Genomic DNA, 11,598 nt, shown 5'->3' on the forward strand with positions numbered 1-11,598 from the left:
GCGATTCCCGCGTTCCTTGCGTGTGCCCTGATTCTCAACGTGCGGACTACACTCTTAGAAAAAAGGGTAAAGCAGTTACACCTTTTAGGAGGTATTAGTTGTCGCATATGCTGCGCCTAAAAGGTTGCAAAGTTCTACCTGCTACGGAGGATAGGGTTACCGCTTCTGATTCGGTGAGCGACGGGGGCGTACGCCTTTTTGTAGCAATTTGTATATATGATAATTGCTTTTGTCACCCTTTTACACCCTGTATCAGATGCTATGTTGACCTAGCTGGTAACTGTAGAAGTTGCCACCTTTTAACACCCTTTTTTCTTTGAGTGTACATTCTTCCTTTAGTGGAGATATACCTCTGCGACTTTATAGCTGTTATGATCTTCTGGTCTCCCTTAAAACCAGCATACTAATCTACGCGGTGGAGGGACGAAAAAGTAGAGCCTGCTCTTCTTTTAAGGCGAGAGTACCCTTGTTACGGCGGTCTGCCTTGGAATGTAGGTGTCTTGTGTACGTGTTGGAATGTAACCTAACGGGGCAGTACTGCTCCTAGAAAGATGTTTCCTAATCTTTCGCCAAGCAGCACTGCTAGCAGTACTGTTCTTGGAAAGATTTTTCTTAAATCTCATAATGCTTCGAAATATAGATCTGCTTTGGGGGCCTTTCCTAGCTTGGCGACGCTCCCCTCCTTTGGGGGCCTTGAACCATGACGCAGCTCAGTTTGTGCAGCTTGCATTTTATTCAGTCTCCTCATTCGATCAAAGTTACCCCTAGAATTCTATTCTTCACAGCTGGCGCTTCTACACAGTTGATGCCTAATGTTTACCAGGTTTTCCCTTCGAGTTGGACGCCGGGTAACTGGGAGCTGCGTACGTAGTAGGGGCGTAAGCGGGCGCCGCGTATGTGGTTGGACCATAGGCAGGTGTGGCGTAAGTGTTCGGAGCGTACGTGCTGATGCTAACCACCTTCACCTTGGAACCCTTGTTGCTCTTCTTGAAGAGCTTCATCATCTTGAGCTGCTCTTTCATCATGACCTTGGCGAGCTTCTTTAGCGACTTGGACCAGCAGTCCACTGTATCAACAGCACCGTACTCGTCGTAGTCGTTGTAACCTGAATTACCTGACTTCTTGTCACTGCGACCACCTTCAAACTTCCAACCTCTCTTGTCGAACGGGTAGAAACCTTTGTTTCCCTTTTGCGCCGGTTGCGTTGGCCAGAGCCAGTTCCCACCTTTTTTTACTTTTCCCGCGTCCTTTACGACAAGCACCTTGGCATCGCGGCCTTCTTCGAACTTCCAAGCGTTCTTGCCGAAGGCATTGTAATCTTTGTTTCCGTGATGTGCGGGTTTCGTGTTCACAAGCCAGTGCTTAGACTTTTTCAGTTTTCCCGCATCTTGTAAGACGAGCACCTTGGCATCGCGACCTTCTTCGAACTTCCAAGCGTGCTTGCCGAAGGCATTGTAATCTTTGTTTCCGTGATGTGCGGGTTTCGTGTTCACAAGCCAGTGCTTAGACTTTTTCAGTTTCCCCGCATCTTGTAAGACGAGCACTTTGGCATCGCGGCCCTCTTCGAACTTCCAAGCGTGCTTGCCGAAGGCATTGTAATCTTTGTTTCCGTGATGTGCGGGTTTCGTGTTCACAAGCCAGTGCTTAGATTTTTTCAGTTTCCCCGCATCTTGTAATACGAGCACCTTGGCATCGCGACCTTCTTCGAACTTCCAAACTTTCTTGTCGAACATGTCGAAATCTTTGTTTTCCTTTTGCGCAGGTAGCCTTTTCCAAAGCCAGTCCTCGGGTTTCTTGTGCTTTCCCGCGTCTTTTGCGCCGTCCGCACGTCCAAATTCCATATTCCAGGGTGCGCGTTCTTTCCCACCAAAGTTGCCAAAATTGAACTTGAAAGGCGAAGGGGTGTGATGTGCGTACTTGTTTGCAGAAGATGGCTTTGCCGCGTCCACCTTCGCAGGGAGAACCTTCGCCGGGCCTACGTGTGTAGCGGGAACTTTAGCCGAGCCCACCTTGACTGGTGTTGCTTTCTTAGCGTCATTCCCCAAGGATGACCCTGTAGAAACGTAAAGTTTCGATAGGTGAAAAATGAGGAAACAGTACACTCGACGGCACAATAATTCCGCGCAGGGTTACGTGGAACACGCTTTTAGTATCCCTGGGGGACGAGACTCAGGAAGAGAGCCGCCGATATTTCGAACAGAGACCGTTCTTCTTCTGGGCCCAGAAGAACAGGCCTTCCTTCCTTCTGCATTGCCCGCACTACCAGCAGACTACTACGTGTCTGTATACTATACTTGAGAGCTAGATTTACAGCGCCTCTAAATCAGCTATAGACACTCGCCCTTTCATTTCGACAAAATTGCTTTGCCCATGGTCAAGTCCAGCTCACCAGCACCATGGCCTAAAAACATTGCTTGCCTTTCTGGACGCTTACGACTTCGGTCCTCACTGCGAAGCTCATCATAAAATGTTCACCGAATTAACACGCGCAATGGTATGAGACCTTTGGTGATGATGAAGCACCCCAATGATCAACAAAATAAAGTTGTTGTTGCTGACGACCACGGCACAGAGACCTCGTTCAAATGCGCAGCGTCCAACGCCCTGGTGCCCTGTTGCGTTCTTCAAATATGCATGGCTATAACCAACACTCTCCTCCAGTCTCTAGATTCAGTGCTGCCTGGGTGCGTTCATTTCACCAGTTCTTGACGTCCAACGGTCTGTCTGAGCTCCTTTAGCCTCAGTAATAACTTTTGCGGCAATGTGATCCAATCGTACTAAACCATGTGCGACTGAATAGGTGGGATAGGTGGACCCAATCATCTTGTCCGCCCCCATCTTACTCACATATTAACCCACATGGATTGACGTATACTCCTGCGGTGCAATACCTCATCTCATCGTCATGCATGTAGTTGTTGTTGTTTCCTAATAAAAACTATAAAAGACTGCAAGGGATACATCTTACCAACTAATGCTAGCACAGTGACGACCAACACGCCCGTTGTCCACATGTTGACTTGACTTGAAGCTTGGATGCTACCGAGCAAGTGAGCTGAGAATGAGGTTCACCTGAGCTTTATGTAGCGAAAACAGCAAGATTTATACGTCTACGACGCAACTTAAAACTTGTACACGGGCCTTGTAACTTGCCTAGTACACGGCGTAAACAAGCTCGCATTGTTCGTCTTGCAAGTTTAGCTCCCAGATGTTCCTTTCCAGTGTCTAGATCATTCACGGCGCTCTAACACGAGAAACAAAAGCATGGGCTTGTGAGAGGACACTATCAACTGGAATCAGACATGAAGAGTAATGCATTCGAAACTAACGTATTACCGGAATGCAATCTCGGTATCGTGAAATGTAATGCTAATGTACCGTAATTTCACGCGTATAAGCCGCACCGCAGATAAGCCGCAGGATCCGTTTGTAGGGATGTTTTGAAAATTTTCTGGCAGATAAGCCGCTCTCGCAGATAAGCCGCGGGCAATACGACGCCACCGATTTTTTGCGACAAAGGAGACCATAGCGAAGGCCTAAACCCTGTGGTCCATGCTCGGGGGTCGGCATTGTGTACAACACAGGGGGTCAGTTCTAGAGGGTTCTATCAACATCGGAATGTGCTTTTGTTGCGTGTTTTTCATGGATCGACGAGTTAATGGCCTTTCAGAGGGCCTGAATCACTGTCACAACTTTGGTTAAAGCTGATTGGGGGAAGGCACCAGGAAGTTCAGTCTATGGATGTACAAAGAGAGTTAGTCAATTCTTAGTAGTGTCGAATTAGAATCAATGTTGCTCGCATATAGTATTGTATAGGGTCGTGTTGTAACGTGTATACAAATGTTTATTAAACATATTATGGCAAAAAAAAAACAGAAAAAGAAACTGGAACAAGGACGCATAAATGGGAACATGCGGTGGAGGTTAACCGCAGCAGGTGTTTATTTACAGAGAATTGGATGTCATACTGTACAGCTGTGTACAGCTCATAACATAAACGATAAGCATAAATAATTAATTTAAAAAAATGTATTCTCGTTCCCGAGCGCAACTACAGCAATCCTTGGAGTCATGAGGAAATTTTAATTGAAAAAAATTATTCTGTTGGCTTAGCGCAAGGATTTTGTTCGCTTAACATTCCTCCAGTGCTCCAAGGGTGGCTGTTATCGTGGTTGTTATTAAGGTTGACCGGAGCTGTACTATAAGAAAACAGTTCTCTCTCTCTTTTTTTTTTTTTTAAGATCGTAATATATGTAACGTTCTTTTTCTTTCATGTGCGCTCGTCGATTCGGCTTCAACAAACATACACTTTCGCTATACAATCTGTTCACGAAGATACGTATACCTGCTCATATTTGGAATAATGCAACGCCACAAAGGGAACCGTACGTTAATTTTTGAAATGAAATTAAGCCCAGTTAGCGTTCGGGCAGCGGAAACAAATGTTTTTGCCGCTGTCAAAAATCTGCGTGATGAAGTACCAGTAAGAAGTGAGAACCTGCTCATAATATCCTAGACTAGCTTCTACCTGAATCCATAATTTCTTGCTTTATTCCAAATGTTTTATTGGGGTATAAACCTTATCACCTTTTGTCGTCCCGAAAGTGCTGCGTTACCCATCGTCAGGTAGCAGAACGACCACATCACCTTCATCGTTTTCTTTTTTTTTTTTCGTATAGTACCTTTCTTCAACTGGCGGAGAACGAGGCGCCCTTTTAACGGCAGCTGTTTACTCACGCATAGCTGCCCAGGACAGGAGTACGCTCTTAAAAGACAACTTTTCCGCACAGCACGCTCCTCGCCAACCGTCATCACGAGTTCCTTTTCCTTTCAATGCGTTTTCTCAATCCTTTACTTGAATGCGTGAGGCGTACGTCTTCTTGTAACGCTTAGGCGGCGTTCACTCAGGGCAACTTTTTCCAGCAAGCTTGTGAGAAATTTAGGGGTTGCTGCCAGTCGGCTGACACAGGCAACCGCCAGCGACTCGAGTTGCTCGGATTCGCTCCCCAACTGGTGGTGGTGGTGGCGAAAGGACTCGCTGTTGTCGGCCACACAGGGGTGGGCAACGTCACGACTGATGCCCTGGGGAATGTGCATCCTGGCCCGGCTACTAAGAGAACTATGTCGGCATATGTCTGAACCACGACCTACTAGATTATAACGACCATGTCATAATCGGTAACCCCTATGGGGAGCCCATCCGCACGATCCGCTAGGGGCGCTACTCATCGGCCCGCGAGATTAACGGAAATTGAATAAGCAGAAGCGGACGTACGACTACCGTAGCAGACGACAGCAACAGGTCCTATGAAAACGCGTAGAATGATGATGATAGTCAACTTTAGAATGGAACATCTTCCGGTGGGACATCCACGGCTTGTATAGAGATACACTAAGGTAAGATGCGGTCTCGAAGTTGCTCGAAAGACGTTGCTTCGAGTTGCTGGACAAAGTTGCGCCGTGTGAACGCACCCTTATGCGGTGGCGTTAGCTGTCACGAAAAGGCCTACATATATACACCCCGCGTTTTCTACAAATCAAATAACGGTATCATTCTGTGTAACGGCTGGACTTGAATGTGTTATGTGCTGAAGTCCTGCTCTCAGAGTGCATAGCCGGTCCCAAGCTGTGGCCGGTTTGCCGTGACGTTGACACGAACATTAAAGGAACGGGACCCATCGGTTGCCTCGTTCGTGATTTGAGAGCGCAAGAAACCTCAATGTGCGCTTTTCTTCTCCTCCTCCTTCTCAAGAAGCGCCGACTATGCGGAAATGCTTCGGATTGGCCTCCTCAAATGATCTCCCGCGATGATCGGACAAATCGTTTCAGGAGCGACGAACCAGATTCCTCCTCGAGAAAGACAGGGCGAGGAAAAGCATAAATTCATGGGGGTAAGAAACTAAGGAGAGGGGGGATATGTTTATTAAGAAAAAGAAAGGAAAGGTAAGGAGAGGGCTATAAACAGGGAGCTCCGTGGGACACACTGAGACGATCTATTTTGTGTTTCAACGGGAATGATAACTTCTAACTGCAAAGAGGTTTTGAAATCGGAAGCAAGTTATTCGGCAGCTGCTCGTCTCGTATTCAGGTAAGATGCGACACGGAATGGAGGATGCCACTTTTGATGACGTGTTGCCGTGGCGTTTATGGGTCACGTGTGTGGGAAACTAACCACAATGTCATGCGCGTGTCAACACCCTCGCTTGCATCGGGACAAGCGCTTAGGGCATCTCCTTAGTTGATTTCCTCCAAGCATAAAGTGCGTGTCTTTGTTTGTTTTGTTTTTGTTTGTTTTTTCTAAAAAAAATTACGTACGCTCTCGGTGGGTGAATCGAGGTGAATCCCGTTCCTTTTGCGTACGTGTCAAGGTAACGGCACCTTCCATTGCGCGAGGATAAATGTGTACGCTTTAGTGTCCCTTTAACGGTTGTGCTAGTGCACATAATTCCCAAGAGGAGTACAATTCCTCCTCTTTTTTTTATATATATCTCTTAGGGTCTACAGTGGACCTGACTTTGTTGCTCATCCCTCATTTTGTCTAGGATCAATCAGTCCGGTGTCGTAGCCTACATCTGGGACGTGGTTGTCCGACGTTGATGATCCTTGGTTGCCCGTTCCGGGGTAGCCAGCATCACCGCTCGTGTATAGCTCGGGATGGTTATTGGAGGACGGCCCAGCGTTGTCGCTCGGATAAGTACCAGGATAAATACCGGAATAAAAAGCAGTGTTGTCACTTGGAAAGTTTCCGGGGTAGCTGTTATGGTCATAGCTAGCCTTATAGTCTGGATAACTTGGGTAGTTCGAGATGTGGTTGGCTTGCAGGACCTGCTGAAGGCGGTGTAACTTGTAGTGGCAGTAGGCAAGGTTGATTATGTTGGGCCATGGACGAAGCAAGCAATAGTAGTACGTGACTGGCTGGTAGGGGGCATCACGTTTCATCAGTGTTCTTCCGTGAAGAGGACTTCCTTTTCCGCTCCTGGAATCTGCTTCACTGTTCTGGCGAAATGACATATATCACTTGGAAATTTGTGTATTGGCCTGCATATTTCTTTTCGAGCAAGGAGTCCACACTTACCGATGCCGGTGCAGGGTAGCCGGGACTTACGAATGCAACTGTAAAAAAAGGAGGCTCATCTTTCTACTGCTTGTTGTTATTTCTTAAACGTGATATCAGGTCACGTGAAACAACTCAATAGATAGAGCAAAGAATTCATACGAAGGGCGTTTTGCTCGTCAGGGACCAGGTTACATCATAATAACGTTGAACTTATAAAATAAAATGAAGTAAATAAGGAAAAGAAAAGCGTTGGCAGTGCATTCGGAAAAGACCCCGTATTGCGAACTGTAGGATGGGACAAGCTTGCCTACATCAAGCGCCACCTGTGGCACGCAAGGCCTCATGGGAACTTCGAGCGCCTCACAGCATTATGAGACGTCCAGAGGCGGAGGTAGAGGAAGAACAACAACATCCCCGGTGTGCGCAACAGCAGTGTCAGCTGAGGTAAACCATAACCGAAGCAGACGACAGAGCAATGCCCTTCAAAGTTCCCATGCTGCTTTGCGCCGCACGCATCTTTTTAAAATCGTCTATTCACCAGTCACCGTCTGGCCCTTGCAAAGAGATGTCGTGCGCCTTCTAACGCTACTTCGCACTGCTGTACAAGGTATGCACCAACTACGTATATTACGCATCTATAGATACATGGGGCTCACATAAGTGCAATAATTCACTGAATTGATTCAATTTATCAATTAGTACGACCAGAGTTCAGGTGTGCACCCCATGTTTCATCTTGAGACGTGCCGACATGTCTTCCTGTGAAGTTGATACAGCGCGATTTACCCTGCCACCGTAAGCGCAGTCTCACAGATCCGTATAACGACTATACCACACCACCCTCACCACCCTCACTGTCAGTCATATGTTTTTAGATTTCGTTCTAGCATATTCTTGTGATGTCCGAGATTAAACGTCTTTCGAACACAAAAGACGTCACAAGACACGGTGTTTGACTTCCACGAGGACATAAAAGATAAATCGGAGAAATAAAGAAGCATATTAACGTATTTAAACGAAATGCGCAGGAAGTTTCACCTGGTGTTAAAAATCATGCTGAAAAACTTACGTGTCTTCAAGTTTTATTCTACTTCTTTATTCTTCTTACTTCTTTAGCACTTTTACAAAGTTTAAGTCGCCACAAATTGGATTTTCTGAATTGAACTTTGAAATTTTAAAGCTGGTCTCACGTTTTATTGCCAGAAACAGGAATCGCACGTCGGATTTACCGCACGCCCATACCATTCTAAAATACCTTCCCCTACAGTGCTACTAGCTGGGGGGGGGGGGGGGGGGGGGTGAAAGGACTTGGGGGAAATCGTCGTTTTGTGGCGTGCAAATTATCTTTTGTCATTCTTTCTGGTAACAAAACGTGAGTTCGACTTCGTAAATTTCGGAGTTAATTCATAAAATTCAAATTATAGCGAATTAAAATTGACTCAAGTGCTTGGAAGTCACGGTAAAAGCTTCCATAACGTTCACATAAGTAAATTTTTCGTACGATTTTTTGATAAGCGATACTGAAGGCGTTTCTGAAAGCGAAAACATTTATCACGTGTAGCTGGCCGTACAAGCAAACAGACGCCTTCATCATTAACGGTTGCTAGAGCCCTGTCTGGTACAAGTGCGCCCTGCTGTCAGGGCAACGTCGTCAGGAAACATTTTTCTGGTGGAGTACGTACCATACACCGTATAGTTGCCGTTCACAATAATTAAAAGCTTTTTCCAAGGTAACGAGGTTTAGCCCCGCACAACACACCCTCGTGCCATACTGCAGTACTTACCGAACAGCAGAAGTTTCAGCGTTCTCGCACGCATGGCTCCCAGAGTGGTGCTGTCCACAAAATATCAAATAAGTGACGGCGTTTCGCGTCCCATAGCCGAGCTGTGCCAGCTGACGTCGCGTTCATGTTCGACTACACTGCTATTCGCCCTTGGCTCTTAGTCATCCTTGACTAATTCATGCGGCGGTTCATTAACGGCGCGAATCATGTCCTTGCACGTATATACATCCGTACGAGAATGGTTTTCATCGCTGATTGGAATCGGCTCTTAATGCAGTGAGGAAATGACGTGTAGAATAGAGATGGCGTTTTATTTATAAAAAATGCGCCAGAAAAGGTCGACGTTCGTCATATACCAGTTTTTGGCAGAAAACAGTACGAGTCTCGCAACAATGAGTGGCTGACGGACGCCGCCATCTTGATTTTCTTTCCTTGTCCAGCGTGTCCAGCCTAAATGCCGATAGTACCCCGATAGGCTGCATAACGCCCCCTCTCTCTCCTTCGCCGCGTGGACGTACGGTGTTGGTGGTGATGGAACTGCTCGCCGTAGTCGGCTATACGCTCAGGTGGGCAACGTCATGACTATCGCAGTGGGGATCGTGCGTCCTGGGCCGACTTCACGGGGAGCTGTGCCGACATTCGTCTTAAGCTGGTACCTCATGGGGCGTGTTTCAGGGCGTAAAACCGTCAGCGCGTAGAACACACCGGCGAAGACGCGCGGGCTATACCGCATGGATGCACGTCATGAAACGAAGAACTCGTCGAGAAAAAAACAACAACTCTGTTGAGTCTTCTTCGGATGACATGTCTCGGCATGTGTTCCGCTGCTCAGAATTCGCTGCTATTGCCATTATGTAAAAGCCTGAGTCTGGGCACACAGAGGGACGACACGAACACACGGCACGAGTTTTTGAGTCGTGTGTTGATCGTGTCGTCCCTCTGTGTGCCCAGACTCTGGCTTTTACATAATGGAGTTCTTCCACCAGCTTGCCTGCATAGACGCCATCTTGTCTGGTGGATGAACTCCGTAATGTAAAAGCCTGAGTCTGGGCACACAGAGGGACGACACAAACACACGACTCAAAAACTTGTGTCGTGTGTTCGTGTCGTCCCTCTGTGTGCCCAGACTCAGGCTTTTACATAATGGAGTTCTTCCACCAGCTTGCCTGCATAGACGCCATCTTGTCTGGTGGATGAACTCCGTAATGTAAAAGCCTGAGTCTGGGCACACAGAGGGACGACACAAACACACGACTCAAAAACTTGTGTCGTGTGTTCGTGTCGTCCCTCTGTGTGCCCAGACTCAGGCTTTTACATAATGGAGTTCTTCCACCAGCTTGCCTGCATAGACGCCATCTTGACTGGTGGATGAACTCCGTAATGTAAAAGCCCGAGTCTGGGCACACAGAGGGACGACACGAACACACGACTCAAAAACTCGTGTCGTGTGTTCGTGGCGTCCCTCTGTGTGCCCAGACTCAGGCTTTTACATAATGAAGTTCTTCCACCAGCTTGCCTGCATAGACGCCATCTTGTTGATGCCATTTCCACTGCATTTTTGACGAACAGGCATTGGTGCACTTTGCACCCCCCCCCCCTCTTTCATCACGCTTTTCTAGCCAGTCCGCCTTCAACTTCGGATGCGCCACAGAGCTGATTATGAGATCTCTGTCGGTCAACATTGCGGCAAGCCTTGTGTCTATACCTTCAATCATGTTTTCAAACAGCGTTACACAGAACCTGAGAGGATGTCGCTCCCTTGGCAGTTGGAGTGTTGCCTTCACTATAACAATACAGGGAAGCAGGAAGCCCATAAACATGCTCTGCTCTCACTGCAGAAGGTCAAGTGCTTGCACGATGGGTGCCGTGAGATTATATACTCATAATAAATACAGTGCGTAAATAAACTGCATCTCTGCTCCTTTTGGCAGTTTGACTGTGGAGCCGGCGATTGCCGTGGGTGTTCGATGTTCGACTAATCACTCTTGCCAGCATACCTAACGTAAAGTCTCAAAATGTAATATCGGGCACGAAATGGAACTTTCGCAGTCTTGGAAAAATCGTGTCGAAATCAACCAGAAGCGTAACTGTTGTTCGAGTGCGAGTTCCCCGAAAAAAGTTGTTAAATTACAATTAGACTTTTTAGGATGTACTTCGGTACACTAATTAATCACTCAGGACGTTAGTTGATTGCAGTAACTTAATAACTTGTAATTAGTTACTTCCCAGCCCTGCTTAGCGCTATAGTGGATGTTGTTGCAGTTGAACACTGCGTGGCCTGTAACAAGCAACTGTGAGAAGTGTCATTGAAAAGACAATGTGCTTTGTCATTAGGTGGAAGTATCTGCTTAAATACATATAGTATCGAGCAGCCTGGTATTATATGCAGTATGCATTGCCACCGTCGTGGCTTTCCGGTCACGTTTATGTCGACGTTCGCTACGACGAGTTATACCAGGGGCGCATTGGCGACATCACCTGCAGATCGCACAATCGTAACGCCGCTCATTGCACGAGCACGCACGGCGTTACGATGGCCTGGAACGGCCAGCAATGCGCCCCTGGAGTTGCCCAGAATGCATTGGGTCGCCTGACAGGCTATTGTCCCTGGACCGATACCTGATGGGGTACCCCTCTGTTTTCCTGTGCGCTTGTCGCTTGCGCTGTGTTGTTTTGCTGCCCTTCTTGCCGCGTTGTCGCCCCAATTTATTATCCATGTAAGGTCTCTTTTATTGAGCATAAGAAGCTTTCTTCTTT

The 11,598-nt window shown here is 47.2% G+C and overlaps 1 protein-coding gene across 1 annotated transcript; it reads right to left on the reverse strand.

Annotated features, from left to right (window-relative positions):
• Window positions 1-713: 713 nt before the first annotated feature.
• On the reverse strand, window positions 714-3,057 carry LOC135369530 (uncharacterized). The gene is made up of 2 exons (XM_064603111.1): window positions 2,969-3,057; window positions 714-2,053 (listed from the first exon to the last, which is right to left on the reverse strand). The coding sequence occupies exons 1-2, from the start codon at window positions 3,012-3,014 to the stop codon at window positions 810-812; spliced, it is 1,290 nt and encodes a 429-aa protein (XP_064459181.1). The 5' UTR covers window positions 3,015-3,057; the 3' UTR covers window positions 714-809.
• Window positions 3,058-11,598: the final 8,541 nt, after the last annotated feature.

Source organism: Ornithodoros turicata, chromosome 9 (genome assembly GCF_037126465.1).
Source record: "Ornithodoros turicata isolate Travis chromosome 9, ASM3712646v1, whole genome shotgun sequence".
NCBI lineage: Eukaryota > Metazoa > Arthropoda > Arachnida > Ixodida > Argasidae > Ornithodoros > Ornithodoros turicata.

Bases quoted from the DNA above. Each gene is read 5' to 3' on its own strand.
- LOC135369530 (XM_064603111.1), bottom strand. From the start codon at position 3,014: ATGTGGACAACGGGCGTGTTGGTCGTCACTGTGCTAGCATTAGTTG. The intron at 2,054-2,968 runs GTAAGATGTATC...ACGTTTCTACAG, and splicing joins CACTGTGCTAGCATTAGTTG to GGTCATCCTTGGGGAATGAC.